We start from the raw sequence: 27,731 nt of genomic DNA, 5'->3' as shown, positions 1-27,731 counted from the left end.
ACTCAAATTAGCAGGCACTCGCTATTATGCGAGCGCTCGATTTCCGACCGCAATGACTGGTTGGCGCATGCGCATTACGACCCATACGCATGCGCAGATGTGCGAACATCGCTCGGAGCGAACGAGCGGCCGCTTACGAGCGGCTCTGAATCAGGCCCTAAATATCCAATAAGTTTCCAACTGTAAACTTCTCTTTTTGGTATCACCTCCCCGCATCATATATGAATCTATCAATCACCTGTATTTCCAAGGTGCATAAACACACAACGATTTCTTGAACGATTATCGATAACGATATCGTTTATCGTTCAATCGTTGTAAAAATCGTTCACTTTCTGAGTTATGTAGGGTATCTACTTAGCGATTTAGCCAAGCGATTGCAAATCGCGCATGCATCATGCATGCATCGGGCATGTTTTGGTCGGAAGCGACCAGCGATGCGCGTGCCCGCTGGTCGCTTCCGAAATCACCCTGACATGATGGTTCAGCATGTGCGGGGATGAGGGACTGAACTAGTGAACTGCACATTACTAGACATACAAACGAGAGCACAATTGCAATGTCGTAATCGTGCTCTCGTTTGTATATCTACAAGTGGATACCCGCCGTTAAAATTATGAATGATTATCGTTCATGCGCGTTCACGTTTGTAGTTTAGTCAGACTGACCAATGCAACGACTTTCAGTAAGGGAATATGCAAAAATCGTTTGTAGTTCAAAAAAAATCGTTCATTACATTTAGTAAATGAACGATTTTAGTAAACTATTCTCGTTTATTTTTCCCTTGAAAAAATGAATGAAAATCGTTTACTAAAATCGTTCATTTACTAAATCGTTGTGTGGGTGTATGCACCTTAAGGTGTGCGGATGACAATGGTCTACAGGAAAATGAACAATATGAAGACTAATTCAACACAAAAGCAAAAAAAAATAAATGGTTTCTTCCCTGTGTCCAAACTCTGCATGAAACGTAATAGGGCTATGATTTTATCAGCAAAGCACGGCTAGTAAAAGCATTTTCCTTTTAAAATTTCGGGCATAAACACGATTGGAAGCTCCGGGTTTTAGAACCCGAAGCTTAGTAAATAAACCCCATAGAGGCAGCGTTGGAATGACTGGGCTACAGGTCAGGTAGGTTGTAACAAGTGTTATTTTATCGCACCTATTCCATGGAAGAGAATTGTTCTGGGTTTGGAAGAAATTAGATTAAATAAGAAGACCATACATTCATAAAAACATAAATTAGATTTAGAACATGATTAGAATGACTGTTATGCGATTATCTATGTAGGTCTCACTGAAATCAGCAGGTAAGTTATACAGGACTGATATTTAGATGTTATTCATAAAGGATAATGACTGCACGGGTGATAAAGTGTCTCTGCCATTCTACTGCCCGGACCCATCAGCCTCCCGTGTGCCCGAGACTCGGCCAGCAGAGAATTAATTCATTACATGTGCTGCTCTCCGCTGGTGCTTCAAGGTAAGTATATGCTAATTCGTAATGAAAATGAAAATATAATTAATACATACTCATCTGTCATATGTGACTGACTGGTGCCACAGAGTCTGTCTGTTCATAAGAAAGTGTCATTTGAATTTATAATAAGTTCAGAATTTTCAACATAAATCAGATATCTGTGGATCACATGTGATTGCCAGATCGGGGTGTACGGCTGTCTGGCGATAGGAATCCGCAAGCAGGCACTTGTGTTCAGGAGTAAATGCCGCCACGGACGGAATGTATGAGGGTTGTTCAAAAAGTAATGCCTAAATGCTCATAACTCTGAAATAATACGCAACATTTATTTGAAACTTTGTCAGTGTGTAGTTTTAATATGTCTGCTAACTATATATGTATTTGTGTTTAGGTAGTCCAAGAAATATCATGGAATCCAAGATGAAACAAAGGCCCTCATTCAGAGCCGTACGCTCTGAGCAGAGCGCACGCTCTGAATGAGGGCCGTCCTCCATAACTATGGAGCGTCCTCCTGGACGCTCGTATAGCTGTGGGTCACCACCCACAACCTATACGAGCGTGCAGTTTGGTGGCCGCGATGATCGCGACCATCGAAACTGCGAGCCGGAGCCAGCGGTTGAGGTTTTCAACCGCAAGGCCCGGAGTGATTTTGGCTCTATCAGAGCCAAAATCACTCCCACTGACATCACTAGTGATGTCAGTGGGCCGGCTTCTGACGGGAGGCGTTCCCTTGGGAACGCCCCCGTCAGGGAGGCACGCCCCCGGCACGCCCACTAAAGGGGGCGTGCTGTCAATCAACATCGACAGCACGCCCCCTTTGATCAGACACAACGAGCGAAGGAAAGTCCTTCGCTCGTCGCGTCTGGCGCATGCGCACGACGGAGCTCCCTCCGTCGTGCGCATGCTCAGTGCAGACCATCGACCCACTTGCGAGCGGACAGCCGCTCGCGAGTGGTTCTGAATCAGGCCCAAAGAGCCGTCATTGAATTTCTGGAAAAAGAAGGCTGCAGTGCTACAGAAATCCACAGAAGACTGAAAAAAGTGTATGGTGAGCGTACAATGGACTATAGCGATGTCAGAAGGTGGATGAAGCATTTTCAATCGGGAGAATAGTCCTTGTGTGACAGACCATCAACTGCAGTGACAGCAAAGAACCGACACAAAGTCGATGCCATGATTCAGAAAGACCATTGTGTGACCATCAGAGATATCAGTGATGAACTGGAATGTATCCATGGCACTGTAGAAACACTAATCGATGATTTGGGATATCGTAAAGTTTGTGCTAAATGGGTTCCAAAGCAATTAACCAGGGATCATAAGGCCCAGAGGGTGGAAGTGTGCAATGACCTTTGGACCAACTTTGAAGCCAACCCTGAGATGTTTTTGGAACATGTCATTACAGGAGATGAGACCTGGGTATTCCTTTATGACCCAGAAACAAAGGCCCAATCAAAGCAATGGAAACACCTAAGTTCACCTAGGCCAAAAAAGTTTAAATTACAGCGATCCGTAAACAAAGTCATGGCCACATTCTTCTGGGATTGCCAAGGTGTTATTCTCATCGATTACTTGGAACCAAACCAATCAATCAACAGTGATCGATACATTATTACACTTAAGAAGCTGAAAGAAGCCATCCGCAAAAAAAGATCAACAATTCCACTGTCAAATGTCATCTTACACCATGACAATGCCAGACCTCACACTTCGATGGCAACATCTGCGGCCATTGCCAAAATGGGGTGGCAATAATGCTACGTCCACCATACAGTCCTGATTTGGCCCCTTCTGAATTTCATCTGTTTGGCCCTCTCAAAAACAGTTACCGTGGTCAACATTTTGAAGACATAGAGGTTGTTAAAAACGCCATATGTTCCTGGGTCAAACACCAACCACTGGAATTTTTCCAAAGTGGATTCACAGCTTGGGTTGAGAGGTGGAGAAAATGTTTGAGGGCAGATGGTGAATATTTTGAGTAGAGTCATTCTGTTACTAAGACTTCAAAGTATTTTACTGCAAATCTTCAACTCTGTATCTATAATAAAATTTGAGTTGTGAGGATTTAGGCATTACTTTTTGAACAATCCTCGTATGTTATAGGAAAGCATAAAACATCAGAAATCTATCAGACAATACGAGTGATGGACAGGAAGACTCACTTTATAAGCTTTAACGTCCCCGCTTTGTGTAGGAGGCTCCCAGCTCACAATCACTGACCCGTTCCCACCGCCAGCCACGGTGACATTGACGTCCTGAGGAGCATAGCCGGGAACTAGGAGAAGAGGTGACAATTATATGACTTATTATCTTATTCAGAGTAACGGTGCAATGATCACAAGCGGAACCTGTGCTCATGCACAAACCATCCTTGGGGGGGGGGCATTTAATTCTGAGCGATGTTCGGTCACGAGGTGCTGCTGCGGGCATCACTCGGAATTACTGTACCACCGCAATTATGGTGTGCGAGGAATGATCTGCCATGTTGGTGGTCACGAGGTGCTGCACAGACAGTGGGGATAGTAGCAATATGTGTCTATCGTGCGGAATTCAGACGGGTGTCAGGAGAGGGATGTAATGTGTCCTATACGTTTCCACATCATCAGTGCAGTCTATGCAGCACCTCTGGGGTTAGGATACCAGTGACATTTATAAGTAGCTGTCTTATTAAGGAGCAAGGATGGCACCATCTGACACTGGAGGTGCAATAAGCTGAGGAATGTTTTTGTTTTTCACATTAATAACTCCCATGGCCTGTAATAAGGCACCTTATCTTTCTTTAGGGTCTTATATAAGCCGACACTACTGCTCTCCAGTTGGCGATTACCACGGCACAGCGCAGCCACGTGACATACAATGCGGTTAGCGAGGAGGCCTGGTAACGTTTCTAGCATTAAACATCTCTTTTCCTTGGTAGCTACTTTCTGTGGTTTGCAGCCATGTATTGCTATCATCAGGCAGAGTTGCTGGGATAAGACACACACATATACTCACTACATGTAGCTTTATCCATTACAGAGAGTAATACTGCACAACGTCACAAATACAAAAGATGTCCGATAGTGACTACACATGGCTGAAAAGCACAGAGATAAAGTTGCAGGAGTACAAGTACAAAAGCCAATACATTAATAACTCCGGTGGCCTGTAATAAGGCACCTTATCTTTGTTTAGGTTCTTATATAAGCCGACACTACTGCTCTCCAGTTGGCGATTACCACGGCACAGCGCAGCCACGTGGCATACAATGCGGTTATCGAGGAGGCCTGGTAACGTTTCTAGCATTAAACATCTCTTTTCCTTGGTAGCTACTTTCTGTGGTTTGCAGCCATGTATTGCTATCATCAGGCAGAGTTGCTGGGATAAGACACACACATATACTCACTACATGTAGCTTTATCCATTACAGAGAGTAATACAGCACAGCGATGCCCGATAGTGACTACACATGGAAAGCACAGAGAAAAAGTTGCAGGAATACAAGTACAAAAGCCAATACATTAAAAAGACCTGAAGGGGGAAATACATTTTAACGTGAAGGATGATGATACTGAAGTACACACGATATGTCGACAATGCCACTGCCGACTTAATGATTGCATACCATTATACTTACTAGCTAGATAACTAAGCCTATCACATTGCGGCACAGATACAGAGACCTTCAGAATCTGTTTTGTTTGGGTTAAATGCTGAGACCCAGAGTAAAAGCTATACAGTATAATTAGCCGAGTATACAGAGGGTGAAGCTGTAACTCATAGAGGTAATTTAGGGTATAAAATCACATTAGGATCGGTCAAAGTTTTATGTCTGTGAAATGAAACATTTTTTCATGAAAGTTTGTGGGAAGTTGTCAGTAACAAAGTTTGTGAGAAGTTGTCAGTAACAAAGTTTGTGAGAAGTTGTCAGTAACAAAGTTTGTGAGAAGTTGTCAGTAACAAAGTTTGTGAGAAGTTGTCAGTAATAATCTCCTTACTAGCCACCCTGCTAGAACACCCTGTACCATTATAGAATTGTTCTGCGTATATTGCATGCCACCTAGTGGTCATTACCAGGTATGTACACTCATTCCTGACAGGTAAGGGGAAAATATATAAACATTTAACCCATTAACCACCAAAGCTGGCTTTCAATGCACCGGCCTGGACAGCAGTTACAAAGCTTGTTAAACAAATTTTATATTAAGCTGAGATTAAGCTGGGCTTTTTATTGTGTCTTGGGAGGAGCGCCCATCAGAACGACGGCCCATCGGGACAATAGTCCAGACGAATTCCCTTTATCCTGGATCTTTCGTGATTGCCCATACACACTGTGCAATTTAGTGAATAAAGGAACGATATCTGGTTATCAACGGAATAATATCTCATTCAGTTCTTCATTAAACTGCACTGATCTGCCGTGCATGTGGTATTCGACCCTCGCGAGCATGCAATCGGGTGTACACACTGTGTGATTCGCGCAATATGTCATTCTAGTGTGTACCCACCCTTACATATTTCTCTACTTGTTAATACCGCGGTGGCCATTTTCCGGTGTTCTGTGCAGCGCTGACATACAAACTCTGCACAGATTATACATCACCGGGAAATGAACTCATGAACTCAGTGCCGTGAGGCAGTAATGCTTACCACTACACCAACAGTGCTGTCCCATGTTCTCCCTGTGCTCACTGTTATAAAACATACTGGTAGGTTTTTGTGTGTTGTGTGTGTGTGTGGTGTGTGTTTAGTGTGTGTTGTGTTTGTGGTGTGTGTGTTGTGTTTGTGGTGTGTGTTGTGTTTGTGGTGTGTATGTTGTGTTTGTGGTGTGAGTTTAGTGTGTGTGGTGTGTGTTGTGTGTGTGGTGTGTGTTGTGTTTGAGGGGTGTGTGTGTTTAGTGTGTGTGGTGTGTGTGTGTGTGTTGTGTTTGTGGTGTGTGTGTTCTGTTTGTGGTGTGTGTTTAGTGTGTGTGGTGTGTGTTGTGTGTGTGGTGTGTATTTGTGGTGTGTGTATTTTAAAGAATTTAGGCCGTATGCTCCACTGATGGGATTGATAACATTTTTCTGTACAGCGCTGCGTAATGTGTTTGCATTAGTGTAACAGATATAAGACAAATTGGGGGAGATTTATCAAAGCTTGGAGTGAGATAAATTGGACGAAGATTGACTACCAACCGATCAGCTCCTAACTGTCACTTTTCAAACACAACCTGTAACATCACAGTAAGGAGCTGATTGGTTGGTAGTACTATCTCTCTGGTCACTTTATCTCTCTCCAAGCTTTGATAAATGTCCCCCACTGCATAAACAATCCCACTAAAAGGGAGGGGGGAGGGGGGGGCGACATGCTTGTTAAAAGTTTGTGTCTTCAAATAAACTGTCAGGGTGCATCACATCAGTGAGAAACATGTTGGGTCCCCATTGCTGCTGCATCAGTCACAGAAGAAGTGTGATGTGTGTGTATAAATATATATATATTGGTCACATATATGCATATGTAGAGTATGAATATTTTGGTGAAAGTAAAGCAGGATTCCGTGCCTGTGGCCCTGTTGGTGTACCTTGCTATTCCCCTGAAGGATGGAGGTCAGGTGTGCTGATCCATTACATTACACACTGGACCTCATTCAGAGTCGGTCGTTGCGGCCGCACGGTGGTACGCCACCGATGTTCGCTGAACTGCGCATGCGTAAAGTTCACAATGGCATGCGCAAAGTAGCTGCTACGATCACAAATTTCTCTCTCCTTGACCACAGCCAGGTCGGTAGTTTGAGTGACAGGATGAGGCGTTTGTGGGTGGTAACAGGGGAAGGTGCTTGAAAACAGGGGGGTGGAGATCCGAACGCAGGCGTGCCTAATTATGCGAACGGCGTTTTATGGGAGTGCATGCGGTTTATGGGAGTGCATAATTAACAAAGTAGCGGCATGGCACACGTGACATGGGTGGTTTTACACTGACCTGATCATAGTGCTTAAGAGAGGGTATGGTCAGCCTTAAGCTCTACGACCAGTTCCGATGGTTCCCGATGGTCGCGATTAATTCTTATATGCCCGGACATGACGTGTAATGCGTACGAGATGGGGGCGTATTTTTTTGTCTTACGGCCGCATCCTCCCCTTGGTCGGCCAGCTAATGATCCGACCTTAAGGACGCAACATGTGAGTGCATCATTTGCATATCCGGCCCCTTTTCCCTTACGACCGTGCGGCCGCAACGATCGACTCTGAATGAGGTTCACAGTCTTTGCTATGTGTACACCTGCAGTAATAACTGTATTCTGCCTGTTAGATGTTTATTCTAATAACGTAAATACGGTGCACTTATTTATCTGCGCCAATCCCCTATCTGACAGGCACGCAGTTACCTTCGTCAGGAACCTGGATGTGTTTGATGTTACTGTCTGCGCCATAGACCGTCCGTCCATAAGGTCGTATTTTAAACTCATATCGCTGTCCTCTGCGCAGGGCTGGAATCACAACGCTGTTCTCGCTAACTGGGGCCACGTGCCATTTCACCCAATCAGAATTCGCTGGCGTATGGGGGCGATAAAACACGGCATACCCTTCAGTGTATCGGGACACGGCGGACACCTGAGTCACAGGACAATGTGTGATAGTTACACAACCGTACGCACTGCGAGACGCACAATTCTGTCATTACAAACAGGCGATTCTAGCTACAACTCTAATTCCACATTATTACACCCGCACCCCCATGGTAGTGTCCGCTCTCTCTTCCTATGATGTGGAGGGGGGGGAGGAGATATTCAGCTGCTTAAATGCATGCCCGGCTGACCATGTGGCATGCCCGCTCCTCTGCCTGGTTCCATGCTAGAGGGTGCCCCCAGGTGTCTCACATCTGCACTGCAGTTCCATAGCGGATAGTGCGGCTTCTGGTGCGTTCTTACCCTCCACTGTACCCTGACCGATGACGAGTTCAGCACGGTGACCACGTCTAGGTAGACTCGGACATTGGATAACTCTGCAATGATTTCCATCTGCCTGTCCCTCTGACCAGTGTCCAGGGGATCTAAGACAAACACATGACACAGCAATGACACGTACATCTCACTCTCCAGCCACATATTGTGGCCACAGAAAACATACAAATCAGTCATAAGCCCAGAAGATCTTAGCATGACCGTCAATGAATGAAATAAGCAATGGTGCCTGAGAACGTCATGTTCCCAGCACCCAGGTCACTGCGCTCCTGTCTGTAATTCACCAACACGACAAGGAGGACAATTAAAATGTGAAGAATATGCATATAAAGAACTAATCACTATACTGCTGTCATCTCGGCATTGCTACACGTGGCCTAACCCACCGCATAAGGCAAATTACCTACAATAATAACAAGGCTAAAGCTTGGTGTAATTACTGATAGCTACTGGTAGTGCTTTATAGAAGGCCTCACATCTATCCCTCACTACACACAGCTATCCCTCACTACACACAGCTATCCCTCACTACACACACAGCTATCCCTCACTACACACATCTATCCCTCACTACACACATCTATCCCTCACTACACACACATCTATCCCTCACTACACACATCTATCCCTCACTACACACAGCTATCCCTCACTACACACACATCTATCCCTCACTACACACACATCTATCCCTCACTACACACATCTATCCCTCACTACACACATCTATCCCTCACTACACACATCAATCCCTCACTACACACATCTGTCCCTCACTACACACATCTGTCCCTCACTACACACATCTATCCCTCACTACACACATCAATCCCTCACTACACACATCTATCCCTCACTACACACATCAATCCCTCACTACACACATCTGTCCCTCACTACACACATCTGTCCCTCACTACACAGCTATCCCTCACTACACACACAGCTATCCCTCACTACACACATCTATACCTCACTACACACATCTATCCCTCACTACACACATCTGTCCCTCACTACACACATCTGTCCCTCACTACACACATCTATCCCTCACTACACACATCTGTCCCTCACTACACACATCTATCCCTCACTACACACAGCTATACCACACTACACACATCTATCCCTCACTACACACATCTATCCCTCACTACACACATCTATCCCTCACTACACACATCAATCCCTCACTACACACATCTGTCCCTCACTACACAGCTATCCCTCACTACACACACAGCTATCCCTCACTACACACATCTATACCTCACTACACACATCTATCCCTCACTACACACATCTGTCCCTCACTACACACATCTGTCCCTCACTACACACATCTATCCCTCACTACACACATCTGTCCCTCACTACACACATCTATCCCTCACTACACACATCTATCCCTCACTACACACAGCTATACCACACTACACACATCTATCCCTCACTACACACATCTATCCCTCACTACACACATATATCCCTCACTACACACAGCTATCCCTCACTACACACACAGCTATCCCTCACTACACACAGCTATCCCTCACTACACACAGCTATACCTCACTACACACACAGCTATCCCTCACTACACACAGCCATCCCTCACTACACACAGCAATACCTCACTACACACACAGCTATCCCTCACTACACACATCTATCCCTCACTACACACATCTATCCCTCACTACACACAGCTATACCACACTACACACATCTATCCCTCACTACACATATCTATCCCTCACTACACACATATATCCCTCATTACACACAGCTATCCCTCACTACACACAGCTATACCTCACTACACACACAGCTATCCCTCACTACACACATCTATCCCTCACTACACACATCTATCCCTCACTACACACAGCTATACCACACTACACACAGCTATACCACACTACACACATCTATCCCTCACTACACACATCTATCCCTCACTACACACATATATCCCTCACTACACACAGCAATCCCTCACTACACAGATCTATCCCTCACTACACACACAGCTATCCCTCACTACACACATCTATCCCTCACTACACACATCTATCCCTCACTACACACACAGCTATCCCTCACTACACACACAGCTATCCCTCACTACACACATCTATCCCTCACTACACACACAGCTATCCCTCACTATACACACAGCTATACCTCACTACACACAGCTATACCTCACTACACACACAGCTATACCTCACTACACACACAGCTATCCCTCACTACACACATCTATCCCTCACTACATACACAGCTATCCCTCACTACACACACATCTATCCCTCACTACACACACAGCTATCCCTCACTACACACACATCTATCCCTCACTACACACAGCTATCCCTCAATACACACACAGCTATCCCTCACTACACACACAGCTATCCCTCACTATACACACAGCTATACCTCACTACACACAGCTATACCTCACTACACACACAGCTATACCTCACTACACACACAGCTATCCCTCACTACACACATCTATCCCTCACTACACACACAGCTATCCCTCACTACACACACATCTATACCTCACTACACACAGCTATACCTCACTACACACAGCTATCCCTCACTACACACACAGCTATCCCTCACTACACACAGCTATCCCTCACTACACACACAGCTATCCCTCACTACACACAGCTATCCCTCACTACACACATCTAACCCTCACTACACACACATCTATCCCTCACTACACACACATCTATCCCTCACTACACACAGCTATCCCTCACTACACACACAGCTATCCCTCACTACACACATCTATCCCTCACTACACACACAGCTATCCCTCACTACACACACATCTATCCCTCACTACACACATCTATCCCTCACTACACACATCTATCCCACACTACACACATCTATCCCTCACTACACACATCTATCCCTCACTACACACACAGCTATCCCTCACTACACACACGTCTATCCCTCACTACACACATCTATCCCTCACTACACACATCTATCCCACACTACACACATCTATCCCTCACTACACACATCTATCCCTCACTACACAGCTGCTATCCCTCACTACACACAGCTATCCCTCACTACACACACAGCTATCCCTCACTACACACAGCTATCCCTCACTACACACACAGCTATCCCTCACTACACACAGCTATCCCTCACTGCACACACATCTATCCCTCACTACACACATCTATCCCTCACTACACACACAGCTATCCCTCACTACACACACATCTATCCCTCACTACACACATCTATCCCTCACTACACACATCTATCCCTCACTACACACATCTAACCCACACTACACACATCTATCCCTCACTACACACATCTAACCCACACTACACACATCTATCCCTCACTACACACACACCTATCCCTCACTACACACATCTATCCCTCACTACACACACAGCTATCCCTCACTACACACATCTATCCCTCACTACACACATCTATCCCTCACTACACACACATCTATCCCTCACTACACACACATCTATCCCTCACTACACACACAGCTATCCCTCACTATACACATCTATCCCTCACTACACACACAGCTATCCCACACTATACACAGCTATCCCTCACTACACACACAGCTATCCCTCACTACACACAGCTATCCCTCACTACACACAGCTATCCCTCACTACACACAGCTATCCCTCACTGCACACACATCTATCCCTCACTACACACATCTATCCCTCACTACACACACAGCTATCCCTCACTACACACACATCTGTCCCTCACTACACACATCTGTCCCTCACTACACACATCTATCCCTCACTACACACATCTATCCCTCACTACACACATCTATCCCTCACTACACACAGCTATCCCTCACTACACACATCTATCCCTCACTCAACACAGCTATCCCTCACTACACACACAGCTATCCCTCACTACACACACAAGCTATCCCTCACTACACACAGCTATCCCTCACTACACACAGCTATCCCTCACTACACACATCTATCCCTCACTACACACAGCTATCCCTCACTACACACAGCTATCCCTCACTACACACACATCTATCCCTCACTACACACATCTATCCCTCACTACACACATCTATCCCTCACTACACACACATCTATCCCTCACTATACACACATCTATCCCTCACTACACACATCTATCCCTCACTACACACACAGCTATCCCTCACTACACACACAGCTATCCCTCACTACACACAGCTATCCCTCACTATAAACATCTATCCCTCACTACACACACAGCTATCCCTCACTATACACAGCTATCCCTCACTACACACATAGCTATCCCTCACTACACACATCTATCCCTCACTACACACACACAGCTATCCCTCACTACTCAAAGCTATCCCTCACTACACACAGCTATCCCTCACTACACACACAGCTATCCCTCACTACACACATCTATCCCTCACTACACACATCTATCCCTCACTACACACATCTATCCCTCACTACACACACAGCTATCCCTCACTATACACATCTATCTCTCACTACACACAGCTATCCCTCACTACACACAGCTATCCCTCACTACACACACATCTATCCCTCACTACACACAGCTGTCCCTCACTACACACAGCTATACCTCACTACACACAGCTATCCCTCACAACACACAGCTATCCCTCACTACACACAGCTATCCCTCACTACACACACATCTATCCCTCACTACACACAGCTATCCCTCACTACACACACAGCTATCCCTCACTACACACAGCTATCCCTCATTACACACACATCTATCCCTCACTACACACAGCTATCCCTCACTACACACACATCTATCCCTCACTACACACATCTATCCCTCACTACACACACATCTATCCTTCACTACACACACAGCTATCCCTCACTACACTCACATCTATCCCTCACTACACACAGCTATCCCTCACTACACACACAGCTATCCCTCACTACACACACATATCTATCACTCACTACACACAGCTATCCCTCACTACACACACATCTATCCCTCACTACACATACAGCTATCCCTCACTAAACACACATCTATCCCTCACTACACACACAGCTATCCCTCACTACACACAGCTATCCCTCACTACACACACAGCTATCCCTCACTACACACAGCTATCCCTCACTACACACACATCTATCCCTCACTACACACACATCTATCCCTCACTACACACACATCTATCCCTCACTACACTCACATCTATCCCTCACTACACACATCTATCCCTCACTACACACACAGCTATCCCTCACTACACACAGCTATCCCTCACTACACACAGCTACACCACACTACACACACATCTATTCCTCACTACACACATCTATTCCTCACTACACACAGCTATCCCTCACTACACTCACATCTATCCCTCACTACACACATCTATCCCTCACTACACACACAGTTATCCCTCACTACACACAGCTATCCCTCACTACACACAGCTATCCCTCACTACACACACATCTATCCCTCACTACACACAGCTATCCCTCACTACACACAGCTATACCTCACTACACACACATCTATCCCTCACTACACACAGCTATCCCTCACTACACACACAGCTATCCCTCACTACACACAGCTATCCCTCACTACACACACAGCTATCCCTCACTACACACACAGCTATCCCTCACTACACACAGCTATCCCTCAATACACACATATCTATCCCTCACTACACACAGCTATCCCTCACTACACACACATATATCCCTCACTACACACACATCTATCCCTCACTACACACACATCTATCCCTCACTACACACAGCTATCCCTCACTACACACACATCTATCCCTCACTACACACACATCTATCCCTCACTACACATACAGCTATCCCTCACTACACACACATCTATCCCTCACTACACACACAGCTACCCCTCACTATACACAGCTATCCCTCACTACACACACAGCTATCCCTCACTACACACAGCTATCCCTCACCACACACATCTATCCCTCACTACACACACATCTATCCCTCACTACACACACAGCTATCCCTCACTACACACAGCTATCCCTCACTATACACATCTATCCCTCACTACACACACAGCTATCCCTCACTACACACAGCTATCCCTCACTACACACAGCTATCCCTCAATATACACAGCTATCCCTCACTACACACAGCTATTCCTCACTACACACAGCTATTCCTCACTACACACACAGCTATCCCTCACTACACACACAGCTATCCCTCACTACACACAGCTATCCCTCACTACACACACAGCTATCCCTACCTACACACATCTATCCCTCACTACACACATCTATCCCTCACTACACACACATCTATCCTTCACTACACACACAGCTATCCCTCAATATACACAGCTATACCTCACTACACACATCTATCCCACACTACACACAGCTATCCCTCACTACACACATCTATCCCTCACTACACACACAGCTATCCCTCACTACACACAGCTATCCCACACTACACACATCTATCCCTCACTACACACACATCTATCCCTCACTACACACAGCTATCCCTCACTACACACAGCTATCCCTCACTACACACACATCTATCCCTCACTACACACAGCTGTCCCTCACTACACACAGCTATACCTCACTACACACAGCTATCCCTCACAACACACAGCTATCCCTCACTACACACAGCTATCCCTCACTACACACAGCTATCCCTCACTACACACACATCTATCCCTCACTACACACAGCTATCCCTCACTACACACACAGCTATCCCTCACTACACACAGCTATCCCTCATTACACACACATCTATCCCTCACTACACACAGCTATCCCTCACTACACACACATCTATCCCTCACTACACACATCTATCCCTCACTACACACAGCTATCCCTCACTACACACACATCTATCCCTCACTACACACAGCTATCCCTCACTACACACACAGCTATCCCTCACTACACACAGCTATCCCTCATTACACACACATCTATCCCTCACTACACACAGCTATCCCTCACTACACACACATCTATCCCTCACTACACACATCTATCCCTCACTACACACACATCTATCCTTCACTACACACACAGCTATCCCTCACTACACTCACATCTATCCCTCACTACACACACAGCTATCCCTCACTACACACACATATTTATCACTCACTACACACAGCTATCCCTCACTACACACACATCTATCCCTCACAACACATACAGCTATCCCTCACTAAACACACATCTATCCCTCACTACACACACAGCTATCCCTCACTACACACAGCTATCCCTCACTACACACACAGCTATCCCTCACTACACACAGCTATCCCTCACTACACACACATCTATCCCTCACTACACACACATCTATCCCTCACTACACTCACATCTATCCCTCACTACACACATCTATCCCTCACTACACACACAGCTATCCCTCACTACACACAGCTATCCCTCACTACACACAGCTACACCACACTACACACACATCTATTCCTCACTACACACATCTATTCCTCACTACACACAGCTATCCCTCACTACACTCACATCTATCCCTCACTACACACATCTATCCCTCACTACACACACAGTTATCCCTCACTACACACAGCTATCCCTCACTACACACAGCTATCCCTCACTATACACATCTATCCCTCACTACACACAGCTATCCCTCACTACACACAGCTATCCCTCACTACACACACATCTATCCCTCACTACACACAGCTATCCCTCACTACACACAGCTATACCTCACTACACACACATCTATCCCTCACTACACACAGCTATCCCTCACTACACACACAGCTATCCCTCACTACACACAGCTATCCCTCACTACACACACATCTATCCCTCACTACACACAGCTATCCCTCACTACACACACAGCTATCCCTCACTACACACAGCTATCCCTCAATACACACATATCTATCCCTCACTACACACAGCTATCCCTCACTACACACACATCTATCCCTCACTACACACACATCTATCCCTCACTACACACAGCTATCCCTCACTACACACACATCTATCCCTCACTACACACACATCTATCCCTCACTACACATACAGCTATCCCTCACTACACACACATCTATCCCTCACTACACACACAGCTACCCCTCACTACACACAGCTATCCCTCACTACACACACAGCTATCCCTCACTACACACAGCTATCCCTCACCACACACATCTATCCCTCACTACACACACATCTATCCCTCACTACACACACAGCTATCCTTCACTACACACAGCTATCCCTCACTATACACATCTATCCCTCACTACACACACAGCTATCCCTCACTACACACAGCTATCCCTCACTACACACAGCTATCCCTCCCTACACACATCTATCCCTCACTACACACAGCTATTCCTCACTACACACACAGCTATCCCTCACTACACACACAGCTATCCCTCACTACACACAGCTATCCCTCACTACACACACAGCTATCCCTACCTACACACATCTATCCCTCACTACACACATCTATCCCTCACTGCACACACATCTATCCCTCACTACACACATCTATCCCTCACTACACACATAGCTATCCCTCAATATACACAGCTATCCCTCAATATACACACAGCTATCCCTCACTACACACAGCTATCCCTCACTACACACACAGCTATCCCTCACTACACACAGCTACACCACACTACACACAGCTATCCCTCACTACACACATCTATCCCTCACTACACACATCTTTCCCACACTACACACAGCTATCCCTCACTACACACATCTATCCCTCACTACACACACAGCTATCCCTCACTACACACAGCTATCCCACACTACACACATCTATCCCTCACTACACACACATCTATCCCTCACTACACACACATCTATCCCTCACTACACACATCTATCCCTCACTACACACACAGCTATCCCTCACTACACACATCTATCCCTCACTACACCACATCTATCCCTCACTACACTCAGATCTATCCCTCAGTACACTCACATCTATCCCTCACTACACACACATCTATCCCTCACTACACACACATCTATCCCTCACTACACACATCTATCCCTCACTACACACATCTATCCCTCACTGCACACACATCTATGCCTCACTACACACACAGCTATCCCTCACTACACACACATCTATCCCTCACTACACACAGCTATCCCTCACTACACACAGCTATCCCTCACAACACACACAGCTATCCCTCACTACACACAGCTATCCCTCACTACACACAGCTATCCCTCACTATACACATCTTGCCCTCACTACACACACATCTATCACTCACTACACACACATCTATCCCTCACTACACACACATCTATCCCTCACTACACACATCTATCCCTCACTACACACACAGCTATCCCTCACTACACACATCTATCCCACACTACACACAGCTATCCCTCACTACACACACATCTATCCCTCACTACACACAGCTATTACCCTCACTACACACACAGCTATACCACACTACACACACAGCTATCCCTCACTACACACATCTATCCATCACTACACACACAGCTATCCCTCACTACACACACATCTATTCCTCACTACACACAGCTATCCCTCACTACACACATCTATCCCTCACTACACACACAGCTATCCCTCACTACACACACATCTATCCCTCACTACACACACAGCTATCCCTCACTACACACATCTATCCCTCACTACACTCACATCTATCCCTCACTACACACAGCTGTCCCTCACTACACTCACATCTATCCCTCACTACAAACACATCTATCCCTCACTACACTCACATCTATCCCTCACTACACACAGCTATCCCTCACTACACTCACATCTATCCCTCACTACACACAGCTATCCCTCACTGCACACACATCTATCCCTCACTACACACACATCTATCCCTCACTACACACATCTATCCCTCACTACACACATCTAAACCTCACTACACACACATCTATCCCTCACTATACACACAGCTATCCCTCACTACACACATATATCCCTCACTACACACACAGCTATCCCTCACTACACACAGCTACACCACACTACACACACAGCTATCCCTCACTACACACAGATATCCCTGACTACACACACAGCTATTCCTCACTACACACAGCTATCCCTCACTACACACATCTATCCCACACTACACACATCTATACCTCACTACACACATCTTTCCCTCACTACACACACATCTATCCCTCACTACACACATCTATCCCTCACTACACACACATCTATCCCTCACTACACTCACATCTATCCCTCACTACACACAGCTATACCACACTACACACACAGCTATCCCTCACTACACACAGCTGTCCCTCACTACACACATCTCTCCCACACTACACACAGCTATCCCTCACTATACACATCTATCCCTCACTACACACATCTATCCCTCACTACACACATCTATCCCTCACTACCCACATCTATCCCTCACTACACACATCTATCCCTCACTACACACACATCTATCCCTCACTACACACATCTATCCCTCACTACACACACATCTATCCCTCACTACACACACAGCTATCCCTCACAACACACATCTATCCCTCACTACACATAGCTATCCCTCACTACACACAGCTATCCCTCACTACACACACAGCTATCCCTCACTACACACATCTATCCCTCACTACACACACAGCTACACCACACTAGACACACAGCTATCCCTCACTACACACACAGCTATCCCTCACTACTCACAGCTACAACACACTACACACACAGCTATCCCTCACTACACACAGCTATCCCTCACTAAACACATCTATCCCACACTACACACAGCTATCCCTCACTACACACAGCTATCCCTCACTACACACATCTATCCCTCACTACACACACAGCTACACCACACTAGACACACAGCTATCCCTCACTACACACACAGCTATCCCTCACTACACACAGCTACACCATACTACACACAACTACACCACACTACACACACAGCTATCCCACACTACACATATCTATCCCTCACTACACACAGCTACACCACACTACACACAACTACACCACACTACACACACAGCTATCCCACACTACACACACAGCTATCCCTCACTACACACAGCTATCCCTCACTACACACACAGCTATCCCTCACTACACACACAGCTATCAATCACTACACACATCTATCCCACACTACACACACATCTATCCCTCACTACACACACATGTATCCCTCACTACACACATCTATCCCTCACTACACACAGCTATCCCTCACTACACACAGCTATACCTCACTACATACAGCTATACCACACTACACACAACTATCCCTCACTATACACAGCTATACCACACTACACACATTTATCCCTCACTACACACACATCTATCCCTCACTACACACATTTATCACTCACTACACACATTTATCCCTCACTACACACATCTATCCCTCACTACACACAGCTATCCCTCACAACACACATCTATCCCTCACTACACACAGCTATCCCTCACTACACACACAGCTATCCCTCACTACACACAGCTATCCCTCACTACACACACATCTATCCCTCACTATACACAGCTATCCCTCACTACACACACATCTATCCCTCACTACACACATCTATCCCTCACTACCCACATCTATCCCTCACTACACACAGCTATCCCTCACTACACACATCTATCCCTCACTACACACACATCTATCCCTCACTACACACACAGCTATCCCTCACTACTCACAGCTACAACACACTACACACACAGCTATCCCTCACTAAACACAGCTATCCCTCACTACACACATCTATCCCACACTACACACAGCTATCCCTCACTACACACAGCTATCCCTCACTACACACATCTATCCCTCACTACACACACAGCTATCCCTCACTACACACAGCTACACCACACTAGACACACAGCTATCCCTCACTACACACACAGCTATCCCTCACTACACACAGCTACACCACACTACACACAACTACACCACACTACACACACAGCTATCCCACACTACACACAGCTATCTCACACTACACACAGCTATCCCTCACTACACACACAGCTATCCCTCACTACACACACAGCTATCAATCACTACACACATCTATCCCTCACTACACACATCTATCCCTCACTACACACACATCTATCCCTCACTACACACATCTATCCCTCACTACACACAGCTATCCCTCACTACACACAGCTATCCCTCACTATACACAGCTATAACACACTACACACAGCTATCCCTCACTATACACAGCTATAACACACTATACACAGCTATACCACACTACACACATTTATCCCTCACTACACACACATCTATCCCTCACTACACACATCTATCCCTCACTACACACAGCTATCCCTCACTACACACATTTATCCCTCACTACACACATTTATCCCTCACTACACACATCTATCCCTCACTACACACAGCTATCCCTCACTACACACAGCTATCCCTCACTACACACACAGCTATCCCTCACTACACACATCTATCCCACACTACACACAGCTATCCCTCACTACACACAGCTATCCCTCACTACACACACAGCTATCCCTCACTACACACAGCTACACCACACTACACACACAGCTATCCCTCACTACACACACAGCTATCCCTCACTACACACATCTATCCCTCACTACACACATTTATCCCTCACTACACACATTTATCCCACACTACACACACATCTATCCCTCACTACACACATCTATACCTCACTACACACACATCTATCCCTCACTACACACATTTATCCCTCACTACACACACATCTATCCCTCACTACACACATCTATCCCTCACTACACACAGCTATCCCTCACTACACACATTTATCCCTCACTACACACATTTATCCCTCACTACACACATCTATCCCTCACTACACACAGCTATCCCTCACTACACACAGCTATCCCTCACTACACACACAGCTATCCCTCACTACACACATCTATCCCACACTACACACAGCTATCCCTCACTACACACAGCTATCCCTCACTACACACACAGCTATCCCTCACTACACACAGCTACACCACACTACACACAGCTATCCCTCACTACACACACATCTATCCCTCACTACACACATCTATCCCTCACTACACACACAGCTATCCCTCACTACACACATCTATCCCTCACTACACACATCTATCCCTCACTACACACAGCTACACCACACTACACACAGCTATCCCTCACTACACACATCTATCCCGCACTACACACACAGCTATCCCTCACTACACACACAGCTATCCCTCACTACACACACAGCTACACCACACTACACACACAGCTATCCCTCACTACACACATCTATCCCACACTACACACAGCTATCCCTCACTACACACAGCTATCCCTCACTACACACAGCTACACCACACTACACACACAGCTATCCCTCACTACACACATCTATCCCTCACTACACACACAGCTATCCCTCACTACACACAGCTAGACCATACTACACACACAGCTATCCCTCACTACACACACAGCTATCCCTCACTACACACATCTATCCCTCACTACACCCAGCTATCCCTCACTACACACACAGCTATCCCTCACTACACACACAGCTATCCCTCACTACACACATCTATCCCTCACTACACACACATCTATCCCTCACTACACACATCTATCCCTCACTACACACAGCAATCCCTCACTACACACAGCTATCCCTCACTACACACAGCTATCCCTCACTATACACAGCTATTCCACACTACACATATTTATCCATCACTACACACACATCTATCCCTCACTACACACATTTATCCCTCACTACACACAGCTATCCCTCACTACACACATTTATCCCTCACTACACACATCTATCCCTCACTACACACAGCTATCCCTCACTACACACATCTATCCCTCACTACACACAGCTATCCCTCACTACACACACAGTTATCCCTCACTACACACAGCTATCCCTCACTACACACATCTATCCCACACTACACACAGCTATCCCTCACTACACACACAGCTATCCCTCACTACACACAGCTACACCACACTACACACATCTATCCCTCACTACACACATTTATCCCTCACAACACACATTTATCCCTCACTACACACAGCTATCCCTCAATACACACATCTATCCCTCACTACACACAGCTACACCACACTACACACAGCTATCCCTCACTACACACACAGCTATCCCTCACTACACACATCTATCCCTCACTACACACATCGATCCCTCACTACACACACATTGATCCCTCACTACACACACAGCTATCCCTCACTACACACAGCTACACCACATAACACACAGCTATCCCTCACTACACACAGCTATCCCTCACTACACACAGCTATCCCTCACTACACACAGCTACACCACACTACACACACAGCTATCCCTCACTACACACATCTATCCCTCACTACACACACAGCTATACCACACTACACACAGCTATCCCTCACTACACACACAGCTATCCCTCACTACACACAGCTATCCCTCACTACACACATCTATCCCTCACTACACACAGCTATCCCTCACTACACACACAGCTATCCCTCACTACACACACAGCTATCCCTCACTACACACATCTATCCCTCACTACACACACATCTATCCCTCACTACACACATCTATCCCTCACTACACACAGCTATCCCTCAATACACACAGCTATCCTTCACTACACACAGCTATCCCACACTACACACAGGTATCCCTCACTATACACAGCTATACCACACTACACACATTTATCCCTCACTACACACACATCTATCCCTCACTACACACATTTATCCCTCACTACACACAGCTATCCCTCACTACACACATTTATCCCTCACTACACACAGCTATCCCTCACTACACACAGCTATACCACACTACACACAGGTATCCCTCACTATACACAGCTATACCACACTACACACATTTATCCCTCACTACACACACATCTATCCCTCACTACACACATTTATCCCTCACTACACACAGCTATCCCTCACTACACACAGCTATCCCTCACTACACACAGCTATCCCTCTCTACACACACAGCTATCCCTCACTACACACAGCTATCTCTCACTACACACATCTATTCCACACTACACACAGCTATCCCTCACTACACACAGCTATCCCTCACTACACACAACTACACCACACTACACACACAGCTATCCCTCACTACACACACAGCTATGCCTCACTACACACATCTATCCCTCACTACACACATTTATCCCTCACTACACACAGCTATCCCTCACTACACACATCTACCCCTCACTACACACAGCTACACCACACTACACACAGCTATCCCTCACTACACACACAGCTATCCCTCACTACACACATCTATCCCTCAGTACACACACAGCTATCCCTCACTACACACATCTATCCCTCACTACACACACACAGCTATCCCTCACTACACACATCTATCCCTCACTACACAGATCTATCCCTCACTACACACACATCTATCCCTCACTACACACATCTATCCCTCACTACACACAGCTATCCCTCACTACACATAGCTATCCCTCACTACACACACAGCTATCCCTCACTACACACATCTATCCCGCACTACACACACAGCTATCCCTCACTACACACACAGCTATCCCTCACTACACATAGCTATCCCTCACTACACACACAGCTATCCCTCACTACACACATCTATCCCTCACTACACACACAGCTATCCCTCACTACACACATCTATCCCTCACTACACACATTTATCCCTCACTACACACATTTATCCCTCACAACACACATTTGTCCCTCACTACACACAGCTATCCCTCACTACACACATCTATCCCTCACTACACACAGCTACACCACACTACACACAGCTACACCACACTACACACAGCTATCCCTCACTACACACACAGCTATCCCTCACTACACACATCTATCCCTCAGTACACACACAGCTATCCCTCACTACACACATCTATCCCTCACTACACACATCTATCCCTCACTACAGAAAGCTATCCCTCACTACACACATCTATCCCTCACTACACACACAGCTATCCCTCACTACACACATCTATCCCGCACTACACACACAGCTATCCCTCACTACACACACAGCTATCCCTCAGTACACACACAGCTATCCCTCACTACACACATCTATCCATCACTACACACACAGCTATCCCTCACTATACACAGCTATCCCTCACTACACACACATCTATTCCTCACTACACACACAGCTATCCCTCACTACACACACATCTATCCCTCACTACACACACAGCTATCCCTCACTACACACAGCTATCCCTCAATATACACACAGCTATCCCTCACTACACACAGCTATCCCTCACTACACACACAGCTATCCCTCACTACACACATCTATCCTTCACTACACACAGCTATCCCTCACTACACACAGCTAAACCACACTACACACATCTATCCCTCATTACACACACATCTATCCCTCATTACACACACAGCTATCCCTCATTACACACATCTATCCCTCACTACACACACATCTATCCCTCACTACGCACAGCTATCCCTCACTACACACACATCTATCCCTCACTACACACACATCTATCCCTCATTGCACACATCTATCCCTCATTACACACACACAGCTATCCCTCACTACACACATTTATCCCTCACTACACACATCTATCCCTCACTACACACAGCTATCCCTCACTACACACATCTATCCCTCACTACACACAGCTATCCCTCACTACACACACAGTTATCCCTCACTACACACAGCTATCCCTCACTACACACATCTATCCCACACTACACACAGCTATCCCTCACTACACACACAGCTATCCCTCACTACACACAGCTACACCACACTACACACATCTATCCCTCACTACACACATTTATCCCTCACAACACACATTTATCCCTCACTACACACAGCTATCCCTCAATACACACATCTATCCCTCACTACACACAGCTACACCACACTACACACAGCTATCCCTCACTACACACACAGCTATCCCTCACTACACACATCTATCCCTCACTACACACATCGATCCCTCACTACACACACATTGATCCCTCACTACACACACAGCTATCCCTCACTACACACAGCTACACCACATAACACACAGCTATCCCTCACTACACACAGCTATCCCTCACTACACACAGCTATCCCTCACTACACACAGCTACACCACACTACACACACAGCTATCCCTCACTACACACATCTATCCCTCACTACACACACAGCTATACCACACTACACACAGCTATCCCTCACTACACACACAGCTATCCCTCACTACACACAGCTATCCCTCACTACACACATCTATCCCTCACTACACACAGCTATCCCTCACTACACACACAGCTATCCCTCACTACACACACAGCTATCCCTCACTACACACATCTATCCCTCACTACACACACATCTATCCCTCACTACACACATCTATCCCTCACTACACACAGCTATCCCTCAATACACACAGCTATCCTTCACTACACACAGCTATCCCACACTACACACAGGTATCCCTCACTATACACAGCTATACCACACTACACACATTTATCCCTCACTACACACACATCTATCCCTCACTACACACATTTATCCCTCACTACACACAGCTATCCCTCACTACACACATTTATCCCTCACTACACACAGCTATCCCTCACTACACACAGCTATACCACACTACACACAGGTATCCCTCACTATACACAGCTATACCACACTACACACATTTATCCCTCACTACACACACATCTATCCCTCACTACACACATTTATCCCTCACTACACACAGCTATCCCTCACTACACACAGCTATCCCTCACTACACACAGCTATCCCTCTCTACACACACAGCTATCCCTCACTACACACAGCTATCTCTCACTACACACATCTATTCCACACTACACACAGCTATCCCTCACTACACACAGCTATCCCTCACTACACACAACTACACCACACTACACACACAGCTATCCCTCACTACACACACAGCTATGCCTCACTACACACATCTATCCCTCACTACACACATTTATCCCTCACTACACACAGCTATCCCTCACTACACACATCTACCCCTCACTACACACAGCTACACCACACTACACACAGCTATCCCTCACTACACACACAGCTATCCCTCACTACACACATCTATCCCTCAGTACACACACAGCTATCCCTCACTACACACATCTATCCCTCACTACACACACACAGCTATCCCTCACTACACACATCTATCCCTCACTACACAGATCTATCCCTCACTACACACACATCTATCCCTCACTACACACATCTATCCCTCACTACACACAGCTATCCCTCACTACACATAGCTATCCCTCACTACACACACAGCTATCCCTCACTACACACATCTATCCCGCACTACACACACAGCTATCCCTCACTACACACACAGCTATCCCTCACTACACATAGCTATCCCTCACTACACACACAGCTATCCCTCACTACACACATCTATCCCTCACTACACACACAGCTATCCCTCACTACACACATCTATCCCTCACTACACACATTTATCCCTCACTACACACATTTATCCCTCACAACACACATTTGTCCCTCACTACACACAGCTATCCCTCACTACACACATCTATCCCTCACTACACACAGCTACACCACACTACACACAGCTACACCACACTACACACAGCTATCCCTCACTACACACACAGCTATCCCTCACTACACACATCTATCCCTCAGTACACACACAGCTATCCCTCACTACACACATCTATCCCTCACTACACACATCTATCCCTCACTACAGAAAGCTATCCCTCACTACACACATCTATCCCTCACTACACACACAGCTATCCCTCACTACACACATCTATCCCGCACTACACACACAGCTATCCCTCACTACACACACAGCTATCCCTCAGTACACACACAGCTATCCCTCACTACACACATCTATCCATCACTACACACACAGCTATCCCTCACTA

The 27,731-nt window shown here is 46.2% G+C and overlaps 1 protein-coding gene across 3 annotated transcripts in view; it reads right to left on the bottom strand.

Annotated features, from left to right (window-relative positions):
- The window catches only part of ROBO4 (roundabout guidance receptor 4), a 389,036-nt gene that overhangs the window by 169,088 nt on the left and 192,217 nt on the right, over positions 1–27,731 (bottom strand). For all 3 annotated transcript variants that reach the window (XM_088481797.1, XM_088481796.1, XM_088481795.1), the window contains 3 exons: positions 8,367–8,488; positions 7,824–8,049; positions 3,643–3,755 (listed from right to left, as the gene is read on the bottom strand). In XM_088481797.1, the coding sequence (XP_088337923.1) occupies positions 3,643–3,755; positions 7,824–8,049; positions 8,367–8,488 (461 nt within the window). The remainder of the gene's footprint in view (positions 1–3,642; positions 3,756–7,823; positions 8,050–8,366; positions 8,489–27,731) is intronic.

Source organism: Taudactylus pleione, unplaced genomic scaffold, assembly GCF_031769625.1.
Source record: "Taudactylus pleione unplaced genomic scaffold, aTauple2 ptg000278l, whole genome shotgun sequence".
Classification (NCBI taxonomy): Eukaryota; Metazoa; Chordata; class Amphibia; order Anura; family Myobatrachidae; genus Taudactylus; species Taudactylus pleione.
The sequence above is the reverse complement of the archived record's forward strand: the minus strand, read 5'-3'. Positions and strand labels throughout refer to the sequence as shown.